The sequence below is a fragment of the Motacilla alba genome, chromosome 2, assembly GCF_015832195.1.
Source record: "Motacilla alba alba isolate MOTALB_02 chromosome 2, Motacilla_alba_V1.0_pri, whole genome shotgun sequence".
Taxonomy (NCBI): domain Eukaryota; kingdom Metazoa; phylum Chordata; class Aves; order Passeriformes; family Motacillidae; genus Motacilla; species Motacilla alba.
The window spans coordinates 25031495-25058232 of record NC_052017.1 but is presented as its reverse complement, the minus strand read 5'-3'; the positions used below and the strand labels follow the sequence as shown (position 1 = coordinate 25058232).

At 39.6% G+C, this 26738-nt stretch overlaps 1 protein-coding gene and 1 long non-coding RNA gene across 2 annotated transcripts in view; both read right to left on the bottom strand.

The window, feature by feature from the left end:
- Window positions 1-4820: 4820 nt before the first annotated feature.
- On the bottom strand, window positions 4821-7729 carry LOC119697389. Its single transcript, XR_005255836.1, has 2 exons — window positions 6716-7729; window positions 4821-5706 (listed from the first exon to the last, which is right to left on the bottom strand). It is a non-coding gene; the product is annotated as an uncharacterized LOC119697389 (long non-coding RNA).
- A 3421-nt stretch (window positions 7730-11150) lies between these two features.
- The window catches only part of SDHAF3 (succinate dehydrogenase complex assembly factor 3), a 35031-nt gene continuing 19443 nt past the window's right edge, over window positions 11151-26738 (bottom strand). The window contains exon 2 of the mRNA XM_038128122.1: window positions 11151-17998. Coding sequence (XP_037984050.1) covers window positions 17795-17998 — 204 coding nt within the window. The 3' untranslated portion in view covers window positions 11151-17794. The remainder of the gene's footprint in view (window positions 17999-26738) is intronic.

Below are 26738 nucleotides of genomic sequence, written 5' to 3'. Positions count from 1 at the left end.
ATATTGTCCCATCAGAAAGCACTGATGAATGAGTTGTGCTGGACCCATCTCCGCAGAAGATGAATCTGCTTATTCCCAGGGAATGCAGTGTGAGGTTTAGTGAGCCCATCCATGAACCAGGACACTTCTGCAGCACCTTGGTGCAGACAAGGATGCAAACGAGCATCCTTAAGCCAGCATCTCCCTGTGCAGTGTGCTCTGAGGGCCATCAGGTGCAACAAAAACTTGCTCATATGTGAAAAAACAAGGGGAGCTTGGGGCTGTAAAACAAAGCAAAGGGCTATAAAACTGTTTCAAAGTGAGCCAATCATTACAAAATCAGGATCATGTTTTTCAAGAGCATAACAAGGTTTCACAAAGGAAATTAGGTCAAATCTGTGTTCCTCATCCTAAACAGAGGTTACCAGGGGGCTATTCAGAACATATGTGCCATTGTCATATATTTAATGAGTAAAGCAAATTTGCAAAATTAGATTGAAATAGGGAAAACACCATGCTTTTAAAGACTGGTGAATGTTTCATAAAGATCATGTGCCATTAAACTCACAGCAAGAAAAACTGGATGAAATATAACCCACTCATGCCTGCACCTATGGAGAACCTCCTCTAGCTAATTTTAGCCAGACTGGATCCTATCAATCTATAATAGTTTGAGACAATCATTCTCATCTCTCTGAGAAACTCAGGTTTCAAAAAAAATTATAGGAAATTGCTAAGAAGTGGGAAAGGATGGGGTCTGTGTCTGTCTCTTCTCCAACAATATTGGAGAAGTCCTTGCCACTAACACCTGCACCCCATTTAACTCTGTGGCACCCCATTTGACTCTGTGACACCCCATTTAACTCTGTGATTAACAGTCAGACACTATTGACTTTGGTATATATTTGGGTATTTGTGACAATTTCACAGCGCAAGGTTCTCTTCTGCTCCTTTTGTAAATTAACAAAATGTTAGCACTTCATTAATGTTAACAGAATTCCCAGCAGACTTCTAATATTCATTCATTTCTCATGACAGCCCACATTTGGGTGTTTCTGGGTGTCTTGGCCAGGATCCCTGAGCTAAGAAGTAAATAGTATTTTCCATGTCTGGAAAGACTGACATTTGGAAATCTTAGCATCCTTCTCACCGGAGCTTCGGCAGAGGAGAAAGAGGTAAGACGCTTGCCCACTCTTGAAGCACCTATCCCAGCACCTTCTGTCCTTCACATCCTAACAGCACAGTAGCATCCACAGTGGCATCCCTAAAATTCACTGGATGGGGCAGAAAATATCCAGCCTGGTTTTTCTAGTGTTGCAGCAGAATTTTTAGATCCATTTGAAAATTATTTTCTTTCTTTTCGGAGACCAGAAAGACTCAGGTTTACAGTGATAGTTAATTGCACCTCCATGATAATCTCATAAAAACTTATTTTTTTAGTTTGTTGCTGGCAAAGGGATTGGGATGTAAATTTGAACTCTGAAAGGGTTAAGATTACTAGGGTTTATAAAATGTATATGCAGGTGAGCTGCTTTTGCAACGCTACCTACAAGAAGCTGGTATCAAACACTACAAATATTTTCAAATTTTGCTGCTAAAAAGAGCCTTCCTCATATGTTTTACCAAGAGGTGACAACAAAGTTTCTTCCCTAACAAGACAGGCTTGGGAGCCCAAGCATCCTGCACTGAAGGAGTTCATCTGCACAGGTGAGCAAGGTTCAGTGATCCAGCCCAGCTTCTGGGGAAGCTGTGCCAAAAACAAGGAGCTGTGAAAATGAGTGTTGGCAAGGGCAGAGGCATTTGCAACATCCGTGTGATTAATGCAAGCCATGCTTGCAAAAACACACAGCAAACCTTGACCTGCATTTATAACATTAAGAAGGGGAATTATTTTGCCTCTGTGATTAGGCTGTGTCAGAAGGAAACTTTTTCCATATTGGTAGTTACTAATATTTACTGAAATAAGGCATTTATTTTAAATATATATATATATATATATATATATTATATTACTTTAAGGCATTATTTAACTAAACTTCGTTTCACTGTGACTAAGGCCTTCTCTCTTGCTTGTTTCACCCCATTGCCTTCATCATGCTGGTAAGGGAGCTTTTGTCCCCATCTGTTGAGGGGCTTGGGGTTCGGGTTTTTTTACTAGTTATGGAATTTTAAATGACTTTTTGATTAAACTGAATACTGAGCCTTTCTAGTTTCTGAATTTTTTCACTTTGCTGTAGAAACAGGAGGTAACAGTTATATGCAAGGAATTTTTCACGGTGTCTGTGTTTCTCCTGCCTATTTGGGAGGACCACAGAGCTCTCCAGGATATACCAGGATATAAGAATTCTCTTTCACTCAGACAAAAAAAAAATCACATAAGATCTGGTTCCATGCAGACATGACGAAGATTTTTCTGGAAATGGAAAAGGTAAAAAAAAAAAAAAAAAAAAAAAAAAAAAAAAAAAAAAAAAAAAAGAAAGAAAAATACACATTCGATAGTCTTTAGACAGCCCAGTTAAGATTAACATTTGCAGCATCAGCAGGAGTTTGAATCTGGGTCTGCTGCATTTCCATGTTCAGCCCACTCCCTCCCTCTGTCTGACTCACCACAATTACAGCAAAAGATTCAATCTCAAGGGATGTCCTCCCGTAGGGATCTTCATCTTCAGCCAATCTACATTGTGATGGGAAAATGTTTCATACATCATACTTTCAGTTAACTGTAGTATTTCCAGGAAACAATTTTTTTTAATGCAAAACTACTCTGGATAGTGGAGACTTTGCACCCAAAGATTCTCTTTAATTTCTTTTTTTGAATTTCAGCACTGATCCATTAACTTATCAGGGATAATGGAGAGCATGTTGCTTCTTGTGTAACTGTGCTAATGTATTGCATTTATCAATCAGATTTGGTAATTTTCTGTTTACAGGAAGCCAACATTTACCAGTCATTAGTCTTTATCCTTTTCATCCTTTGCAGCAAGGAGTGATCTGCATTTTCTCCAGTGGAGCCACTGAGATTTGTAAGCCATACAGCCTTGAATCTGATATTATTCACAAAGGGAGCACTCTCTCAAATTAACTTATTGCAGAGAAATGTAAATCAATTATGTTTACAGCTCTCACCAAACAGAATTAAAATGTTCCACCAGTCTGTTTCGAATTCCTAATCATTTTTGTGATTAACCCAGTGTCTGGGATTTGCAAGAGAGTAGGAGATGAATTGGTTTCTCTTCATTATCTGACACAGTTCAATTATTCCTGAGGTGTCCTGAAAAAACAAGCAGCCAAGCAAATTCCCCTTAAATAGTTCGCCATCAAGAAATGGTTAACACCCACTGCCATTCCTCAGGACCACTGTGCAAGTCAGAAGGTCACACTCTTGAGATGGCAAATGAAGCAAATTCAATCCCAGGCCAAGAACGAGCACACAACCAGCCTGGCAAGGCCAGCCTGCTCATGGACTGTGAGTGAAGGCAGGAGAAATGGGTGCATGATAGACAGAAATGCAACTTTGGAAAACAATGAGCAACATCCAAAAATGTGAAGCTCAAAGCACCACTCATCTCTCCACCATAACATTTTAACACTGGTCTCTGCAGTAGCCATCTCCCATTGATTCCATTTCATTTGGACCAGTACAATAAGGTTTTGATGATCCCTGGGATCTGTCTGCTTTTGCAATCCCATTAAAAGCTAATCCCTCGGTGTATGTCTCCTGGCTCTGAAGAGCCTTTTGGGGCAGGAGAGGCCTGCCTTACACCACCCTAAAGATCCTGCTCCGTGCTGGCAGCCATCAGGGCTTGCATCCAGGCTCCCCGCCCCTCTCCTGGGGAGAGCAGGGATGTCCTTGGGGACACCTTGCTGCTCTCCACAACTACTTCAGAGGAGGTTGTAGTGAGACAGAGGTCAATCTGTTTTCTCAAGTAAGCAACAGGATGAGAGGAGGTGGCCTCAGGTTCTGCCAAGGGAGGTTTTTTTAGATGAGAAATTATGAAAAATTTCTTCATGGAAAGTGTTAAGCACTGGAACAGCCTCACTAGGGAAGTGGTGGAGTCACCATCCCCATGGGTACTTCAAGGATGTACAGATGTGGTACTTACAGACGTGGTCTTTAAGGTCTTTTCCAACCTAAACTATCCTATGATTCTATCATTCCATTTCGGAAGGACATATGTCTTTCAGATATGCCAAAAAAAAGAAAATAAATACCAAGGCTGGAGCATTTTATCTTTTAGTACAGTAAGACACCACCATTTTTAACATAATCACTTTTGTCTTCCCAGCACACATGTGAAGCAGAAGCTGCCCCATCAGACAGATGGGAGGCTCTGGCAGTCTGATCTCGTGACATTTCCCTATGTAATATTCCAAAGAAGTGCATTAATTCAGGAGAATCCAGTGTGTTCACACTGCCCAAGAGCCCAAACTTTTCTGAGATGCAATGGCTGGGTCAGCTCTGCACGAGACGCCAGCCTGAGCTGTCAGGCAGATTGTGCTCACTCCACCTCATGAGGAATTTGGCCAGCTGGGAGGGAAAGGAGCAGCCTCCACCCAGAGAAGAGATGAGCCTCCACAGCTGCAGGAGCCCAGCTCCTCCTGCTCTCCAGATGTGCAGGCTCCCATGGGACTGCAAGCCTGGACCAAGGCACAGCTGCATGCAGCAGGAGCACTGCTCTTACAGAGAGCTTGCTGTGCTCAGCAGCTTCAGCCATCCCTGAATTTCAACCGCCCAGATCCTTCACATCCTTATGTAAATCTCTGCTCAGTCTAGACTGACTGACGCAAAAGCCTGCACTGATTTCTACAAATCCAGCATTTAGTGGCTTGACACACTGATGAAATATCACATTTTTTATTCCAACCTTATAATCAGAAAGTCAGAATTACAGTAAATGGAATCTTTTCTATCCTCTGTTTTAAAAGGTCTAATTATTTTATTATTCAGTGTATGTACATGCAGATAAGTAATAATTATTCAGAGTATTATCCTGCATAATAGACCCCGTTAATGCTCAGAGATAATAGCACAGAGACAGCTCATTATACCAATTTGTACAAAAATAACATAATTATTTTCTTCTTCTGAACAAACTTGTTCTGGCGTGATAAGAGCAAGTTTCAATCACTTCTTTATTTGATGCAAGATTAAACACTATGCAGCCAGTAAAGTGATTATTATTTTCATGATGAATCATCATGTGCGACAAGGAATTATCCATCCAAAGAATTTGAAGACAAATTCGTATAAGGCTACATTAAAATAAGGATGCTCCTGAAATTGTTGCACATCTGTTTCTAAACAGCCTTCTTACTGGAAATATCACTTAGGAGTTCATCCTGCTAACAGCTGAGAAAACTCAGATGAGTATGGAGAGGCAGAAATGGTGATGTTTCCCAGACTGCAAGTTTGACATGCAGAAAACCAGTTCAGCCATCGAGTGTTTGGTTTCACCAAGGCTGAACTTACACTCCAAAGCAGGTCAACAGCAACACAGAAAGTGGCTTTCCTGCAAAAATACAGCTTTGCTCCCTGATAACCCAGTGGCCTGGAGTATCTGTGGTCTCTGCTGGATCTACCAGCCTGCTGTCCTCAAAGTGGGTGTGGAAGTCCTGTGGCAAAGTATGTGTTTTATCTTTCCAGCCCTTTTTTCCTTCATCGCCGCTGATCCAAGCCCTCTTCATTCAGTACTTCTTTATCTAATCCCTTACTCCACTTTTTATTTCCTGAAATAAAAAAACACAGGGAAAAAAAAAAAGCAGAAAATATAAAACAAATTAAACTAATGCTTGCCACTCTTGGCTCCTGTCTCTCTTACTCCAGTATCTCTGCCAAAGTCAGCTGTGCCCCAGAGCTGTGTCCTGGGAGCTGGGCATGGCAGGGCAGAGCAGCAGGAAGGAGGTTGACCTGCCACCACCTCCTTTTCTTGTGGGATGGGGCTGCCAGGGCCAGGAACTTACTTTCAAGAAGGAAAATAAGGGAGGACAAAGGAAGAGCTAGAATTAAATCTCCATGGAAAAGGAAGACTTTATTTCAGGGTTTTCTGTCTTGCATACCTTGGAGTCTGTCCTGCAGTGCAGAAAGAAAATCACCACTATATTGAACACAATTGCATAACTCACTTCTGCTTTTGATGAAAACTCATTCTTGGTGGGTTTCATTCTGCACCAGCATTTATGCATGTGCTCAGGGAATGGGAAGGTTCCCCTTAACCACATGAAATACTGTTCTTGCCTCCAGACAGACATTATGGATCAGTGCAATTTCTATCTCCCAGCAGAGGACCTGAGACTGGGAATTTGTCGGCAGCTTCGGGTTTTTTCTACGGCAGCTGTGTGAGGGTGAGCAATGAGCAACGCTGCTCCTTAATCACAACCTGTGCTGCTCTGACTGGAAATCAGGCTGGTTCTCAGGCCGAGATGCTGACAAATCTCCTCCTCTAACACAAGCAGCAGGAGCCTGGCTCCACAGACACAGGTGAACCTTGCCACCTTCTCCCCTGTATCTGGGGCTTACTGGAGGAGTGCTGCTTGTCCTTGTTCTGGATTCCAGTTACTCAGTGACGCTGCCAGTTGTAAATCTTATTCCTCCAGTGCTGATGGATTTATTTTCTGTGGATTAGAAAGGGCATCTTTATCATCTGAATTGCATGAGCCAGCAATAAAATTCACTAGAATATAGTGGTTCTATAAATATTTCATAGAGATATGCCAAGTACTATAAATTGTTTCATACCCTGCTCCCAAGCACCCTGGAAGCACAGTGCATACCAAAGGCCTGGGAAAGCCTGTGGTCCAAAGTCTAGGAGGAACTGCCTGTCCCACCTGTTGGGAAGAAAATACACTAAATATCTTGCTCAGACAAGGTGTTCACCAGCATGTCGAGTCTCCATGACAGCTCTGAATTTTCACAGCATGCAATCTGGGCAGAATGTCAGAAAGAGTAGAAAAAGCCCTTCATATTTATGGCAGAGACTGAGTTTGGCAACCAGCAACATTCCTGGGACTTGGGAAGCTTCTTCTCCATGCTGAATGAAGCTGACCAGGGATGGCACAGGGCAGGGCAGTGGTAGATGCAGCACCAGGCTCAGAGAGCAGCTGGACCAAGAGCTGCTTCACACACACTCAACAGCCTCTTACATCTGCTCGTCCCCACCCCTCACCACGCCCTCCAAAAGTGACCTCTGTGGCTGCCCCCTCTCCCCCTGCTGACCAGATGTGTTTTTTATGCAGCAGATGTTGCTGCATACTTGGTACTTGGCACAGGAAGTGAGAATAATTTCTAAAAAAAAAAAGGAAATAATACAACAAGCAGCCTATTTTGGGGCTTATTGCAAATGTTTATGTAAAAGTTAATTTTTTAATTTAAAGACCATGGAATTTTAAGGCCATGCTCTTTAAAATGTTGGTGTTCCAGGTGCTATGAAGTGACCTGAGGCTAAAAAAAAGCATATAAGCAGCCTGTCCACACCAAAGCATCTGAGTAATTTCTAGAAAAGCTTACTTGCAGTCCACAACAGACAGTACAAAGGCTCCCTCCTAATCCCCTCTGTGGTATGTAGAAAATAATTCAGAAAATCCACACAGATCCCTTGGAGTGATGACAGAAGGCCCTGCACATTTGCACAGAGAAGACCTCTATTGCAGAGGCCAGTGCAATGGGTCCTGAGCTCCCCAAAGCTTCTGATGTTTCAGTAAAAATGCATCCATTTCAATAATCTCAGCCAGGTTTGCAAACCTCGAGCAGATTTTCTTACCTGCAAAGGGGAAGAGATTAAAAAAAAAAAAATAGATGAAAAAAAAAGAGAGGTAAAAAAAAGCTTGGGCTTTTTCCCAAGCCAGGCTTTCCATTTTCTCAGCTGAAAAGCAAACAGTTCTGGTCAAGAAATGCCTCCTCAGGACTGGAAAAAACCCAGTAAGAAAAAGCACAGCTGGGACCAGATTTGGTTTGATTCAATTTTTCTTCCATTTTGTTTCCCCCCAAGGGAAGGTAAAGGTTTGCTGTGGGCACACCACCTCAGTCCAGAGATGCTTTGCTAGTGTGTTACAGAGGGAAGAAGCGTGGACTTTGCAGTCCAAAACTCAGCCTGCTGAGAGCAATGGGCAGCATTATGTCAGGATTTGCCTCAGAGGTTTGCTGAGCTGTGTCAGAAGAGCCCATCCTCACCATGCAGAGGATGGAGGTGGCAGCCCTGTGTACCCTGGAGCTGGTCACAGTGCCTGGGGAGGAGGCAGGAGTGGGAACCATGGGGAATGGTCCCCCCTTTCCATAGGAGGACATTCCCTGGCTCCCACCACCATAAATACTCCTTTGCACACCAGAGGATGTGACACCCAGTGTTTACCTGATTTAGAGGGTAGCCAAATGAAAGACAGAGTGTGGTTTAACTTAATCATGGCTGTATATCGTGCCTCACATTTCTGAAGCAACCATGCTACAGCAACAAGCTGTTAAGGATCGCATCTATTGGAAAACAGCAATTTAATCCCACAGGTAGTAGCATTGATATTTCATGTTTATTGCTTTTCCCCAGCTACCTTTGTGCAGGGAACAAACTTGTGCTCTTATGATTATTCCATCACTAATTACAGTGATCAGTTACTTAAAATAGAAGGGGTTTTGTGATAAAGATGAGACCCAGAAGTGATTATAAATCATACATAAGGTTTATGTGATATGAAGAGCTTCACAGGTATCTCATTCCACATATTTTGTTCAGGAGTAATTAATAACATTATTCATTTTCTAAGCCTTTTTCATTGTTTTGTGGAGTATAGCCCAGGCGTTTTCAAATTTCTCAAGTCTTAGTTACTTATAGGAACTCTTTATACTGGTGTTAAGAGCCCTTGCCATCAGTTTTTGTATTTATTTCTGAACTTGAAAAGAAATAGCTCCAAATTTTAACTCATCAAGTAGTTCTTATGGTAATAAAGAAATGACTTAAACTGAGCAAAATAAAGAACAGAATCACAGAACCATTAAGGTTGGAAAAGACCTCCAATATCATCAAGTCCAACCAGGCAAGAACTGTCTTCAAGCTAGAATCAGTTTCTTAACTTAGCATTTGAAGACATTCTTGAATTAAAGCAATCCCCCAGATCCCCTTTCCAGTTCTCTTGATGTTTTCTCAGGAGCTAAATTACTCTCCCTTTGAGGCTGATTTTTAGATCAACTTTTAAATTTATCCAGCTTTTGAGATTAGCAGAATCATATTTTGGCCTGTAAACTTGCTGAAAATTGGTTTCAAAATAACTATACACATTGTAGGATGTCAATAACATTGGAATAGCTTTTACAGAGTTGCCTCTAGCTCCAAGTACCCCTGATGCCTTAAGTTTTAGCTTTCATATTTTCCAGATTCTGTACTGCATTAGTATATAACTCGGAACTTCATATGAAGTGTTAACAAGTTCTCTTCATAGTTTAGTTAGACAAAACCATCCTTTTCCAGCCCAAGAACCAAGGACACTGTTGCAGCTTTAGGCCTAAAAAGTACAAACAACAACAAATTAAGGAGAGCAATCTAGGAGGATGGGACTTCATAACTTGAAGCTGTGATTGGACAATTAACCCAAATATGTAAATGGACCAAAACGTACAAAAGTGTGAAAATGTGTAATCCATCTTGGGTGTAGCCTTGGCCAGGCTCTTGTACTGCTCAAGGTGTATCCTTTGAAGGCCTTTTTAATAAATACCTACTTCATTCCTTTAACACTGTAGCCTCTGTTATAGGTAGCCTCTCAAGGCATCACCCCCTTGGCATTCAGGTCAATATTCCTTGCTTGTTTTGACCTACTATATAGATTTTGGTGAGCTTTTGGTTTGATATCTCCTAAAATTCCTGCAACAGTTCAACATAAGGGATCAAACTAGTAAATTCCTGCAACACGTCCCGTGCCATCTCATTTCTGGGAGTTTTCTTAACACTGAAAGCCATTATCCAGTCTTTCAATAACTGTCAGTCAGCACAGACATCTGTCCACCCTCTGCCTGGCTGCTCTTAATTAGAGGCAATACAGATGTTTAGGAACAGCCAGGAGAAACACTTCTTGCTCTGGGAGCCAGCTGCAGCTTTGCATAGCTGAACAGTGAAAAAGAAGAGAAAATTCCACCTGATTTACTTGTCCTGCAGCATTTCCACTTGTTGGGCTGCTGTTTCGGGACTGACACATGCATCACTGTGGAAAAGCACATGGATTCAGTTATGTCCCCAGTCATGACAACCAGAAGAGGCTGCTGATGGATCTGAGAGGTCAGGGATGGGCCCATATGGCCACCCTCTTTGCTCCTTCAGTACAGGATTTCAATGCTCAAAAGGGGTATTTCTCCACAATGCTCTGAAGCCTGTCTGATCACAGTGCTGGGGATGTATTTTGTCTCCACTCCAGGGCTTAAATCCTGCAACATCAAAATGCCTTTAGTCTGGCAGAGTCCCACTTTTTTGTATGGATATGTTGGGGGTCTTTTAAGGGCAATCTATTATGCTTAGGATGCATCATTTTTTGGAACTTCAGAGCTGCTTTCAAATACTGGAAATAATTTATTCACTGCAGCAACGTGATCCGACACACTTCATGCTTTGATCTGCAATAGAACATGGTACAGGCTTCATGTACTGTCATCATACCCTTACTAATGATGTGCTCAGAAGGAACAGGTACATGTCTGTTCCTTACTACGCTGCCATACAGTTGCTACAGCAGATTTTCCTTCAGGTGATGGACTAGCAAGAGAAAACCACAGCCATTTAGGAGGAGCTGAAGTCCCAGATTCCAAGTTCCTGTTGTTGAAAGATGCGTATTACGAATAAAATGTGGGTAGGTCTTACTGTTAAAAGTATTATGTTGCTCTCTTAGCATCTGACCATGACCAGGCTCCATGAACTGCAGGGCTGGAGCAGTGGCTCTGGGTAGGGAACACTGGATCCTCCAAAGAATCTGCAACCAGTGGTTGCTCTTATGTTCACTGTGGTCCTAGTTCCTTTTCTAACTTCCTCCTAGTTCATTTTCTGCAGAAAGAGACTGTCTTGACACACAAAGACTTTTTTCTCTTTATTCCTGTCATCTTTGTTTTTCTTTGCAATACTGCTGAGAGGTCATTCAAATTGTAATCTCATGTCCCAGAGGTTTTGTCTGTGATATTTTCATGTTCCTTTTCTCTTTTTTTTTTCTTTTTTTTTCTTTTTTTTGGCCTAAGATAAAGGAGAGAGAAAACAGAACAAGTCACTGCTGCATAAACTCCAGTCTCCATAGCAACAATGAAAAATGTTTCCCTTCCTCAGTTTTACAATTCCAATCCTATAGTCTCACCTGATGCTTGGGAGGGTGGCAAGAGGTTAAAATATTTTCTAACTTACTTTTTCATTGCAGTTTTGAAAGCAAGCTACTGGGGTGAGTAGCGTGGGCCAAATTAGACCCAAAAGCTTTCCTGAGATCTGGGATGTGAGGCAGGGGCTTGGGAAGAGCAGGTAGGAAGTACTGAATTTACCTCTGTAGGACTTGTGTGCAGTAAAGCACACTGCTCTAAAACAAACTGCCTACGACAAAGAAAGCAATGGAGAAGGGAAAATTAGTTAACACTAAGCAGTGCTGGTCTTCTTCTGACCATTCCACCACTGTGGGATCAGGAAGGCAACACTGTACTAAATCCCTAGAAAATATGGGGCTGCATTGCTGTATCTGCACCAAAATCAAAGTAATTGTCTCAGGTTACTGCAGTGAACCTGCCACAGCTACACAGAGTGCATGAGGCACGCAGACAATGCTGCACTCCTGAGCACAGGGGAGCTGACACACATCCATGACCACTCTCTCCTGCAATGGACAAACTGAATTTTCCAGGACAAACTAGGGAATTTTGAGCCTGAGGAAGACTGGACCCCACAGTCTGAGTCAGTGTCTGGCACCAAGACCTTGGCTGTGGCTTTGGAGTTCTTCTGATGGATCAGCACTCGGCAGTGGCTCTCCAGAGGAAAGTACCTTAAAGTAACAAGAGATGCTTGGAAGACTTTAATTTTAGTAAAGCCAGTTCTTCCTAAATCTTTTCTTCCCTGGCTGCCAGTCTCCTGGGCAGGGGCTGCCAGTGAGCAGCAGGCAGGGGCTGCAGATGTGCAGCTCTGTGTGTGCCACACTCCTGTCCACACCACAGCAACATGTCTGTCACACATCATTAGGCACCCGAGTTGTTTGTGGAGAAGGTGTTGATTTCCCCTCTCTCAGAGTCTGAGCTAAGTTCCCCCATGTGAAATCAGCAACCAACAGCATGACTGGTGCTGTGCTGGCCAGTCTCTCTGGTGACCAGTGAGAGGACCTAAGGGATTAGCATGAAACTGCGCCAAGGAGATTAAGGCTGGATATTACAAAAAGGTTCTTCACCCAGAGGGTGGTTGGGCACTGGAACAGGATCCCCAGGGAAACGGTCACAGCACCAAGCCTGACAGACTTCAAGAAGTGTTTGGACAACACTCTTGGGCACGTGGTGTGAGTTTTGGGGCTGTCCTGTATGGGGACAGGAGCTGGATTTGATGATCCTTATGAGTCACTTCCAACTGAGGTTATTCTGTGATTCTGTGACTTGAAGGACAAAAGCAGACTGAAATACAGATGCATCTAAAGAAACCTTACTGCACATTAAAATGCCCTTAATTTCTTCTCCAAGCTCATCTTTCAATTGACAGTGTTAATTTGGAATAGCTGAACTGGACAGGAATGGTGTAATTTAACTCAGAAATAAAAAACAGAGTATTTCAGCTTAATCATTCGTAAAGAAAAGCCACAAATGAGTTTTCCTTTTTACAGTACCTGAGAGTACATTCTGGGAGCACTCTACAATACCATCTTAAGCTGATACTTAGGACAGGTCCATTATCCCACTACCCAGTAGTATGTGCTCACATTATAAATTGAGGAGGATGGAGTTCTCAAATCAGTTTTAACTACAGAATTTGATTAACTAGAGATTTTTTTTTCAGCTCTGAAAAGTTCTTTTAATTTATAATCAAAGGTGACTTCACTGATAACAGCATGATATTTTTAATATGTACTCAAGTAGTCTGCTCTGGCAGACTTTCTGCGCTGCAGATTCTGTACATTATTCCACCACAGTAAAGCTAAGTGAAATCCTGCCTTTGATACAACTCCAACAGGGAATTTCCATCTTAGATTCCTCTGCATGTTTTATTGGTTTTGCTGTTAATCTCACAGGACAAACACTTATCAGTGTTTCAGGTTCTGTACTCATGTTTTCTCCAGTCAAAACCAGGAATAGGAACTTCTGGGGAACAAACTGGTAAATGTGTTCATTTGTTTAACACAAATTTCACTTCAAGCCTCAAAGAACGTAACTGGCATAAACCAGAAGGCTCATCAATGATAGAAGTTGTGTGGCAAGTGGTGGTGTTTCAACAAACTACTTATTAAGGGCTTTACAGTGGTAATAAGCACTTACAACAAGTTGATAAATACTCATCGACTAAAGGTAATTTCACTTAAAAAAGGATTCTTCCTTGTTTATAGTTCAAGTACTAGCTTTGAAATGGTCACAGAGATTAAACACTGAACTCCCCACACATATCAGTTGTGCAGGATCACGTGTCCCATAAATGAGCTTGTTGAAACACCTGATATTTCCTCGTAACACACTGCTACAAGTAGCAAAACCAGTTCCTTCTTATGCACTGAATTTATACACTCACTTATAGCTCTCAACTTCAATGAACAACGAACACTTCGTATATACGTACGTAAAGGTTGCATCTAAATAAAATTTGGTTCTGTGATCTACATGTACCCTACCTGGTAGACAGAGCACTGGAAAAGCTGGAAGGACTCAGCACCATCAAGGCTGCTCCCAGAGCAGAGCTGCGGCCACTGAAACGGCTAAAATGTTCCTACCAAACCCAGTGGTTTTGCAGCAGATGCATAACCTCCATGAACAAACATAGATTGTTTACAAGTACCAATGTTATCACTTCTAACACCTTTTAATTTGCATCAGTCTTTGCAGCCAAATTCCTGATGTGGCTCGACAGGGAAGACCCCTCTGTACACTACTGTCTTAGGTTACAAGGCAAGATGTAACCAAAAGTATGTATTCTATTACCATCTTCATAAGCTGCTAAAATAGGTGGGGCAGAATTCTTTATCTTTTCTATGACTCATCCCTGTTAAGTCCCTCTAGGGGGGCTATCTCTGCTAATGGGCCATCCAGTCTCGCTGCAAGACTCATAAAATGTATCATCCCCTTGTGAGATGCCCAGCCCAGGGGAAGGAACCAGACATTCCTACCTGGATATAGTCTGAGGCTTGGAACACCACTACCACTGGATTCCCAATGAACAAGAGCTCAATACCCATTCCTGGACCCCAAGAGAGAAAGACCAGATTGTTCTACAGGATTGTCACTGTTTTGACAAAACCACATCCAACAGGACTGTAGCCACCACTTAATCAGACTGTTACCACCACCCTGACACACAGGGTATCAGGTTGTATTCTGACTGTCAGTTTAAGCCAGTGTTTCTGTACTATTGCCTTTGTTATAATTTTCCTATTAAATTGTAGTTCTGCCTTGGAACGTTCCACTGGTTTGTTTTCAAACTAGTACAACCATTGCTCACTGTGAGGCAGGCACACCAAGCCTGGTCCAGCACCAGGACATGGAGCAGTAGGAGACCACCAGGCAGTCCTGTTTATCAAACAAGCCCAGTAATACCTGTGCTGCTGCATCTATACCCTCCTGCATCTACGCTATCTAACAGGAAGGATTTACCTTGAAACTCTTTCCAAGAGGTCTGAAAATCAATAGTTAGGCAGGATAGCACACAGAGACTTATTCTGCCCTAGAATGTGAGCTGTTTTTCACAGTGATTCAGCTTTCACACTACATCAAAGGTACATAGATCCTCTGTGGTCCCACTTGAGTAAATCACTCTGCTGGAAGATTCAGCCTTCCCTCTGCTATTTGTTTAGCTACAGAAAGTAGAAGATAAAATAGATCATGACAGGCAGGGAAAGCCATGCTTCCTTCATTAATTGCCCAATATTTTTACCTAGAAGCCAATGAAAATTTGGCCACTGATTCATCCGTGCGTTGTGTCTCACAAATACATATTCAAGAAGAAGAAATAGAATGTCCACTAATAATTCAAAAATACTAAAGAACAAATAGCTAAGGAATAAAACGTCTTCATAAATCCTACCTTCAAGATGTTACATTATTCATTTACTTTTAAGAAATAAATATGTGCTAATAGCTTCTGCCAGGCAGTCAGTTTAAAAAGGCATAAACCCTAATCATAGGCATAACACTGAAAGAAAGACGTTTTATTTGTTCAAGATATGTAACTTTGCATATCAAAACTAGTAGTTTTTAAGGAGACAGATTTCTGAAAATTCTTTACTTGTTGATAAGACTTCAATTTGTACCTTTTGCAGCTACTTAGAACTTCAGCTCCCTCCAACTCACTGTTTTCCTCAACTGTCATTAACCACGCTTGTATATCAAAGAATTTTATTAATGTGTGGCAGTGTCAGCATCATGAAGCTTCTGTGGGGCCCCACCACTCACATAAGCCCTGCTCAGACCAGAGCACACCTTACTATTAGCCCTGCCTGTCTTAAAGCCAGCAACCTTAAAAGATGCTTCATTCCTGTAATGGAATTTTGGCTTTTGTGAGAGTTGTTTAAAACAAGAACATAAATACTGTACCAAATACAAACTACTGCTGGGAATGAAAGAAAAAAAAAAGTTGGATTTACTAGACAATGAACTGTGGATGTAAAGATGTTTACCCTCACGTCCAACTCCCCTTAGGTCTCATTGCAAGCTGAAGTTTTTCATACCATAAAGCAACTTTTCATTATTAATTAATTTAGCCTCTAAAAATCTAGGTGCATACATGAGTAGACAGATGCAAAACAAGTATTTTAACTAGTTTTCATTGAACTAACAAGTTACATTGCTAAAAGCAACGGTGCTTTAAATCGCAGGATTTGAAATAAATTGGAAGCAACTTGGATATTGACTGGGAATCAGGCACAGGTCTACTACCAATCAAGGACTGGAAACAAACTCTGTTGTCAACACCCAAAAACCACTTTTGGTATGAAAACCAAATAGATTTAGTGATGGAATTACTGATTACATCTGATGGAAGAGCAACAGAATAAATCTTTATGCCCTAAACTCCAGAGTTGGATTAGATTTTTACAGCCTTTAAACTGTAAAAACAGTAAGACTTTAGGAATGTGTGAATGGCAGTATCAGAGACAATTTTCAAACTTCCTGTATGCACATGCCATTTTCTTCCCACTTTGATGCTGGGGCATCCTAGTTATGGAGCAACCCAGGAAGGAGCTGCCATTCTCTCCAACCATGCCCCTGCAGCACCAGAATCAGGCCCTGTGGACAGCCCTGCAGCCTGGAGGTCATCTCTGCCCTTCCATCCTGTTTGCACTGGGTGCCTGAGGCTACAGCACGTTCCTACTGCACACACAACAAAGGCAGCGGGTGCCAGAGGAACATGCAGCAAAGCAACCACAAATTTCTCACACAGCACTCCTGCAAGTGAACTTTTAATAGAAGTGAGCAACCTGCTGCCTGCAATCCCATCAAAGAACTGGGAAGAGAGGTACAGGAGAAAGAAAGAGGCTGCTGCCCAAATTGGTCCCCACTCCATTAGGAACCTGGAGCGCAGCTTTGGCAAACAGCATGTTGTTACAAATTGAGACAGATGGAAATGTGCTTCCCTGTCAAAGCTGTTACTCCCCAAGAGCAAAGAAATTTTGTTGTCTTAAATGTGCTGTGAGTAACAGACAGAGAAAGGTCCAGAAATAGAACAAAACTAATAATATAAAACTAGGTTTGGAAGATGAAATTAAAGCTGTCTTTTGCACAGAAAGGTGTGTGTTTTTCTCAACAGATAAAACCCCCTTTCTTTTTTAGTCCCAACAGTATATGTTAAAACAAGCACACGTTGTCTTACTGAAGACCTAACCTATTAGAAATAAATTACTGATGTTGGTCATACAGTATTATCAACAGGATCATTTTTGTCATTGAGTCATTTACAAATTCTGGTCTGTACAAAATATTGCATTATATGGGATCCCAAGTTTTTAAAGAACTTTTGAATTCAAACTACAGCACAACACATTCATGAAAGGTTTTTTAAAATTTTAGATACTAACAATAATCTGAATTTAGCTTTGAAAAAAACACAGAATTTTCTGCATAAGAGTGATTCAAGATTAATTTAATAATGAGCTACATCTTTTATTTAAAGTCCATTTCACAATAAAGCTCAACATGAAAACCAACTTGTGATTTCACCAGCAGTATGCTTTTCTAATACTGCTCATTTTTTTTCCATGAAAACAAACACATTCTAGTACCATTCCTTTGTCTACTGAATCCTCACCAGAAAATAAATGCTAATAGGATCTTTTCCATTAAGGAAGAGAATTATAAGCAAACAGAAAGATGTTTTGCCCTGTAGGTGCCAAGATTGCAAAACAACCTCAAAACTAACAACTCCATATTTTAAAAATGTCAATTTACTTTCCCCAAATTCTTTCAGTCTTCAACATCCATTAGGAGGAAAAAAACAAAAAGAAGAAAAAATAATGCAATTAACATGAAAGTGTGATTATTCCATTTTCCCATTTGTTCTTGCACAGAAAACCAAACACATCCACTTCAGACAAGTTATAGCATCAGCAGTGTCCATTATCTCACAGAAATCACATTCAAGTACAACTGGAAAAAGCAGTTTCAAAATGCTTCCATATGCATTAAAATAATTCTTTTAATCTTTTAGGTTTTGTATTCTGAGTCTTTAGAAATGGTGATTTTTTTATGAGGTTTGGTAGCCTCGTTCATCAGTTCCTTCAGCTGCCCAATCTGTTCATCACGGAAGTCATTAAGTTTTTCTTCTGTGAGCTGAATTCCATATACAGCCTTTTCTCTCAAGTTTTGTTTGTCCTCATTAATTTGTTGCTGGATCAGTGCTGCATAGTTCTAATGAGAAAGAAATATTAAGGTCACAAAACTGACAAAAGCAAGATTCAGGTCATCTGGTCATCTTTTTTTAATAGCATTATATTGTAATAACATACTCTTACACCATCTCCTACAACAGTCTGTTAATCAACAACAAAATGACTAAAATTAACGCTTTTTATAACACTTTTTATTTAAAAATTAACACTTTTTATTTTTATTCAAGCATTTCTAGTATCTGCAGTCATCTTATGTAGCTAGTTTAAAATGCATATATTTACAGATTAATGCCCTATCATATACTACTATTGAAAACAAAACAAAATTTAATTATAGATCTAATATACGTATTAAAATAATATTTTCTATATAGCAGGATATCAATAGGATACATTTTGTAAACTGATACATGCAGAAAAGCATTATTCCCAATTTTCAGCTAAAAGAAACCTTGGCACTACATACTGAATTGTTAATCCAATTACCAGCAAAGTAACTGAAGCCACTACTTCAACTGTATGTCTAACAGTTCCAGAGAAGTGGGCAAGAAAAAAGAAAGATATTCATGAGCCTGTGATAAATTTCAAAATTACACCATTTACTAACATAAATACATTAGATTGTTAATAGACCATGTCAAGCCTCACTGAAGTCAGCAGGATCTTACCAGCCTTGTTGCAAAGCTTAATTCATGGCTGTTTAAAGAAAACAGACAGCTAAAACAAACTGGGGTAAACAAAAGTAAATTATTATTTGTACAGACTCTGAATCAAACTGATTCTTCAAGGTTCTTCCCAACATCACCTCTCCTGCTTTTAAATTAAATAGGCATTCAGAAACAGTGACACCATGGTTAATTCCCGTGGTAAACCTACACCTCAGTGGTATTGCCTCATGGTAGAGCTGCTGTAGGGTTTAAAAGAAACTACAGGGTTTAATAGAAACTAAACTAATTTTTCCCAATGATTGAACAATCACATTGTCATGATAAGATAAGAAACTGTAATGGGTTAATTCTTCAACTTTGCAATTTACAGAATTTCTTATCAAGGCAGATGGACAAATGTGATCTCTGAAGCTACCCAGCAGACCAGTGATCTCTGAAGCTACCCAGCAGACCAACACACATCAACCATTCCACCTCTTTCTACTTTATTTATCTTCGCACTTCTGCACAGAACAATCCAGTCAGTAATGACTCTGGACTAGAAAAAAAAAACAATCAAAACCACACCACCAAAAACTAACAAACCCACATTAAAAAATACCAAAACAACAACAAAAACACCCACACAAACAAACAAACAAACCCCACACCACTTTCATTATACCAAAAAACAACATTCACAGTATATAATGTAGAAACAATACTGAAAGCAAGCAATGAAAAACAAACCTCAAGAACCTCTCCATGCAGTGTCCCACCAGTGCAGGTTCCACAGTGGGAGGAAAGTCCTCCCCACTGCTAATAACATCCACCAGGGAGCAGCCTGCAGCTACTGCTGCAGGCATGAGCTCTGGTACCTAGAAATAACTCAAGTCCATTTAAGAAACAGTTTCAATTTTACAAACTGTTGACTGTTTTCCAAAAATATCAAATTAATTAGTGGCAAATAGTCTACAATCTTTTTTTTTAATCTAACACCACAGCATCTCATCTCACAGCACACCAGCATTACAAAACCCAGATCTCAGAAGTGGTGGTCCTCAACAAAGCTGCAACGCCCACTCTCACAGGTGCCCTGACACATGGTCATGGACTGCACATCCCCTGTTCCTCACACCAGGTGTTCTGCTTCACAGCACTCCAGTGGGCTCCCATCTGGACATCATTGCTGGCTCTTTTCCGCCACTCATTTTGTAGCTGAACAAATGTTTTGTACATGCCAGAAAGCCTCAGTGGTTGCAGTTTCACATCGATCTGCAATGTGAACAGAAATTCAGTACTGGACAGTGGAAACATGCTGGGCTCTGGTTGACTCCTGACAGAAAATGGAGCTTTCTCACCTCATTTTACCAAAAGTCAGTGATGCATCAAATAAAATATCTTTCAGCCTTTAGAGAAGTGCTGAAAATAAGATTAACTATGTGGCATATCTCATTTTTTTCTGCTGGTGTTACCAGATGAGGAACAAAGCCTGGAATATTTAACTGTTTAATGCATTACTGTTCCCTCAGAAATTAATACTATTATTATGTGATCAGTGATTTGTGGAGAGGTACTGCATGATTTGATGGTACATAATAATTTAAGAATCAGCTTCTATCTAGAAAATGTGTCATTTTCCTAACAGCACATGAACTTAATGTGCTGAACTCCAAGGTTTTGTAACAGGTTTAGAAGAATAATGAAAAAAATAAAAAGGGGAGAAGCTAACATTTGCTCTTTCAATAATATAACTTTCATCATAAAATACAATGATCACAGTCCCTCTCAGGTAATGAGGAACAGTATGGTCATGTAAGGTCTAGCTTTCATTAGAACTTAATAAATATAGAATTTAACTGATTTCCAGTGTCATCTTCCTTACCAGCAGAACTGAAACCAACTCTTGCTTAGCTTCCTCAAACAAGGAAAATTACTTCACTTCTGCCTTTCATTTTACGTTATATTTAACTGCATCTTCCAAATATAACAAAACTCCTTTGTCGTCAATTATGACACAAATCCTTAGCAGATTTTTCAAGGGCATCTTATTTCAATTATGGATCACACTGTGCTCACAAAAAACAGAGACAGAAGACACAAAATGGAACACAAGTAATCCTGCACCCTCACAGAGCCAGGCTCAACATACACAAGGATGGCACAGGGACACAGGAGCTCTCTTCCCTGGTGGCTTTTTAGGTTGGTTGGTTGTTTCTTTGGAAGTAGCTCTTACTGCAATGATCCTCTGCCTGCACCAGCTGTAAACTTTCTGGGCTTTTACACAAAAAAAGCAAGCAAAACCCAAACAACTTGCTGAATGGTGAAAACCTTTCCCCCTTGTATATGACTGCCACCAGAAACAGAGGATCAGAATCAAGTTCAAGTTACAACCACCTCTCCTGACCATTTAGATCAGAAGATGGCTGATTATTCCATATTAAATCCCAGCCTGCTGCCCATCCATATCAGAGACACTCTCCTCACCTTAGAGGAGGCCCAAGGTAACAGTCCAAGGTGCAGACTGGCCATGTCACTGCACTGCCATCAGTGTGTGCAACCACAGGAACACCCCAAAACCCTCTATATCGCCAGTGTGGAGGCAGATCCCTCCCCTGAAAGGTCTGATGCACTCCTCACTCACAGGTCACAGTTCTGCCTCACATCACTGGTAGCTACAGCATGCATGCTGAACCCAAGCATCAGGCTCTCTTAAAATGCTATATGAGTAAATGCTCGAACCTCTAAATTATTTATACAAAAAACCAGAAGTAGAGTGTGTGCTATAATCAATAATCTTGGGGTTTTTTTTGTTTAAATTCACTAACTGAAGAAAATACAGAGTTCCCCTCTGCTCTCTGACTCATAGGCATTCACAGAATGCCCAAATTCATTAAAAGGGCAAGGGGATGGGTGACATTTGATGTTTAAAATACCATACACTACAGAAAGAGCATCAGCCTTCTTGTTTCCTAAGTTGAGAAAGGATTAAATAGAAAAATAAAAGCAAAAATCACACAACCAAAAGCCCTATTTCCCTGGCTGCCAGATATATGGACTCCTACCAAATCTACTCCACAATGCCACACATTTATCTCATATGCTAAAACAAAGTGCTGATAAACATTTATTATTTAATCATAAAATTAAATGAGTTAAGAGCCCATTTGTTCATTTTCACTGGAAAGAACAGCAATCATAATTTTTATTTTCTCTGGCGTCCTCCTAAATATGTCCAATGCTGCATTTCAGACAACTGCTCCAAAAATCTCAGTAAGATATGTCTGTTCACAGTAACTACCTGTACAATTCACTTTCTAGTCAGATTTTCTTTTTAGAAAAGGTCTAAAATTTTTATCTCCTTTAAGCAGTTGAAGTATAAAGCTGAAGTATTCATCCATTCCAAAAAGGTTACCTCCATTTGCAGCCAAATTAATGACAGCACTGATAAAAAACATTACTGTGGCCAGATCAGAAAATGCTACTCTGAGATGTGTTAAACAGGGCATGGTCAGGCACTAGAAAATGCTATCAATTTATTTTAAATTTATTTTATTCAGGGTGACGTTAAAAAAAATAAAAGAAAAAAAAAAAAAGAAAAAAAAAAAAGAAGCAAAAAAGCATGGCCTGACAAGCCACTGTCATCGCTCCCTGGAAGTTAATTTCAAATTGCAGCATTTCAAGTGTTTCTGCTGCTACTCAGAGCAAAATCAAGCACATGCTGTGAAGGGTGGCAGCATGAAGAAACAGCTGTGAATGAACAGCACAGTAAGGAGCACCCTGTTCTTATTATTGTGCAGAGATATGTTGAATTATTTCATATTCGTTCAGACAGAATTCTGCAAATTATTTACTATATTTTTTACTGCAAAACTGTTTTGATGTTAAACTGAGAATCAGAAAAAGATACAGTATTACAGAAGGGATTTTTAAATGGGCGCTACAATCCATGAAAATCCAGAGTATCTTCTTCATACATTTTACCTGAAGCTGTAGGTATAGTTAGAAATGCAGTAATAAACCCAGGAAAATGCTACCACATTTAAGCTCAGCTACAGTGAACATTTTCATGCATTCACATACACATTAACCCACAACAATCTGTATTTCACCAGGTAAGACCATTAAAAATAGCTCTAAACATTTTAAAAATTGCATAAAATACAGTTACTGCCAAATTAATTAATTGATGTGAATAAACACCTATGTGAAGTCCCACATCCTCTAACAGGACCAATGTATTATCAATTTCAAAATTTAAATTTCAAATCACTTTTGGTTTTGTAAAGGTCATACCATTAACACGTGAAAAAGAAATCAATATACTACAAAGAGTTCTGAGTAAACATTCCCCCTGCTTTTGAAAATACCGATTAAATGGTATTTGAATGATACCAAGTAATGACATATGGCAGCATTAGAAGAGTTTCTTATGTGAATAATTAAAACAGTAACTGCTGGGAAAAGGGCAACAGAATGAAGAATCAAGACCTTCACTCAGAGGTACCTAGCACAGCACAGGACCTCTAGGGAATAAAGATGTCCAGCTCCTACTGCAAGTCTTGACAGAAGGTGAAAAAGCAACTTTTTCTTGTGGCATTTGAATCACCTCAGCATCCACCATATGTGAAACAACACACCAAGCATATACAAGAAAGAAAGAGCAAGAAGCTACTGTAATTCATGAGAAGCTGTAAAACAAGTTACGTAAAGTGCAGCTTAGATAAGCTATTTTGTATTTCAGTCCATTATTGGATGGAAAGAGTTGCAGAGATCATTTCAAGCCAGGTCATGCACTTGCAATGGGACTGCCTACACCTAAATATCATGTGCCAAAGGGAAGCTAGAGTTGTAGCTTGTCTTCGTGCTGGGCACTGGAGAGAGAAACTTCTGTCTTAAACAGGCTGTGATGACTGGATGCACTGTCCTCTGGAGATGTGGTTCTCATCACTGAGAAAGCTACTACATGTCTCTGTGTCTCTGGCTGCAGATGACAATCTAATCAACTTCCTTGCTTATGCAAAAAGGAAAATGTTCATCAGTTATTTTGTTTTGTGCTTTTTTAATTACAAAAGGCAACAAAAATACCATTTCTCCTTGAATGACTCTGCAATCCCTCCCCTGAAGTTTGCTTTATCTTTTCCTAATGCTGCTGATATCAGACTAGGCAACATCCTGAAGTGAAACACATGAGAGGAAAAAACTGTACTTCCTCTTTATCTTTAGACCTAACTTTGAATTACGCAAAATTTCATTTCTGGGGATGATGAAAGACCATGTCTTACAATGCACAGAGGTAAAACAGATTTCTCCAGGACAACATCCCTGTATCATAAAGAACAGGAACAAGAAAACATCAACGTTTACAAAAAGTTAATGTGAAAGGAAAAGCCATGAGAACTTTAACAATATCAGGTTTTCCCAGGATATTCAAGAAGGATGCTAGTATGTGACTATCAGCCAATCGCATTCACACAATGATGCACACACTGTAACTATAGAGAACTGTTACCATAAGGGGTTTGGTTGGGGTTTTTTTTCGGTTGCTTGCTTGTTTGCAGTTTGGGAGCAAAGAATGAAAAAATGTTCAGCTAAAATGGAACCAGGGAATATAATTATGTAATACGTAGTAATCAGCATGAAGAATTATTATTTGATCAGGAAGGTATAAAATGGACTGTTTTTTCTGAAGACAGTTAACTAACATTGTTAAACTCAAAGAAATGACATTTATTTAGAGGAATATGAAAAAAAGCTCAAGGACTAAATCAGCTTTGTTTGGAGCTTAAATAACATGTTATTTTAATGTCCTTTTTAATGTAAGATTTATGAGATCATAATCTGAGGTGAAAGTGGGAAGTTTATGGCCTGGCCATCCAGGTAAACATACAGAAATGCTATTGCATCCAAAATGGAACACAGCACCATTTGTAGAAAAACAAGCTATGATTATTTATTTCTTTCTGGGTGCAGAATACTTATGCCACTATTGTACATTGAGGCCAAAATACAGGTCACTACAAGCTTCTTGCATCATCTGGAACAACCACAGTCTTTAAGTGTTTAAGATTCCCTCCACTTAGGTCAATAAGCTTCATCTCAGGCTTTACACAAAAAGCCTGATCTTATTCTAGGGAATAAGGTAGTTAAAAAATTTGGAACACACCTGAACATTTAAGCAAAAATATAATGGTCAATTAAGTTCTGGAAAAAGAGATCAATCTGAAATGTGGGTGCAGCACAAGAAATGAAGCAGGAGGAAGAGATGGGAGGTCAAACAAAAGAAGTGGTCACGCAATTGGGTTCCAATGGCTAAACAAGATCTGGCCATGGTTCTCTATCCTTGGACAGGTTGTATCATTCAAAGTGTGAGTTTCACTGAAAAAAACAGTTATTTTATGAGAAGCTTTAAAAAATACTCTTCTTTGATGGACATATCCGAATTTTAAAACTTTTTAAATTGGTATTGGAGACAAAAATATTTGGAAGATATTAAAACCTCCATTAGAAAATTTATTAAACTTAACAATTTAAGAACAAAACATGAACAATTATTCTGTCTGGACCTTCATCTGCAAAAATCAGGATGAAAATACACTGTTACTAATACCAAACTATCAGACTGCTGACAAACAAGGACAAATAAGCTACAGACCAGAAAAATTAAATTTCAAGAACATTATTTCATATTTGCATACAAATCCTAAGAAAAACCCGACAATCTGAAAGATGGTCATTTCTTGACTCAGTTTCTATTTTACTTTGACATTTTATGTCATGCATAGCCAGGCAGCTCTCTGGCTAATAAAAAAAGCAATGTTTTATCTGACAAATATTATGCTATAATCTCACAGAATACCCAAGGATTTATCACATGCTGTTAATTTAAAACAAGGCAAGGGAGAAGACTGGAAGTCACAGTATCAGTTTGGTTTTAGGAATTTAATTTCTAATGCATCAGTTACACTGTAATATTTATATTTAAACATTAATCTAGGAAATCTTGGCAGTGTGTTTCACTGCAGATAATTCCCAGACAAATATCAACATTAAGTACAGGCATTTTACGTAAAAAAACCACTAAAGACTGTTTTATCAACATAAGCACACAACTATAATTAAAGCTCACAATGCAAACATCACTTACAGACTTCTGGATCAATTTTTTAAATAGAGGACAAGCATCTTAAATCTGCAGTTATTTCCTTCAGAAGTATTATTTATAGATTTTTAAGGAAGATGATGATTTCACATCTAGATATTCACAAAAGGAAAATAAAGCCTGTTTCCAAGACAACCACGAGTTGCCAGACTGCTAGATACTAAGAACATGCAAAAGATTGTATATCCTAGACGATAATATTTCAAAGCCTTCCATGCATGTTCTTCTACTCAATTTATACCTAATGATGCATTTAAAGTGTACATATATATATATATATATAATTGGTATTCTTATTTTTCTATTGCATGCATTTCTACATGCTCATCAGAAACAAAACCTTAAACTAATACAGCAACAAAGAAAATCTCAAGTATAAACAAAAAATTAATCCACTAATAGGCATCTTGTATTGATTTCTATGACATCACAAATAACCCTTCTGCTGAGAGTGCACTGAATTTTTTACTTTAATGGATCTGTAGAAGAAATATGTGCTTGAATGAATTAAGTAAAAAGTCATGGGCAGTATTTTAAAAACATACAGGAAGGTCATCAGTGTAGAAGTCAGATTCACCCCTTGAGACAGAGACAGAAAATTTCCCAGTTTTAAATGAACATAGTCAGTGTTATCTGTTCCAATACATGTGATACTAATTTAGCAAAGCAAATTTGGTGTCAGAAAACACTGAATCAGAGGCTGATTTCTTTGGCCAGTACTACCATGGTCCCTCCAGTAAAAGGGGACAGAGACAAGCCCTACCTCAGCACTGTGGAGGCACTTAAAACAGACAAACAAGGCATCATGGAAGTTTATCTACCTGCTTCTTCAACAAGACACAAACATTCGGAGGTGTGCTCTTCCCAGAGCACTACTTAGGAGACTGGCCATCAATAAAAGAAAGCCTACACACAGGCAAACTCATGATTTAAAAATGAAAAAAATACTA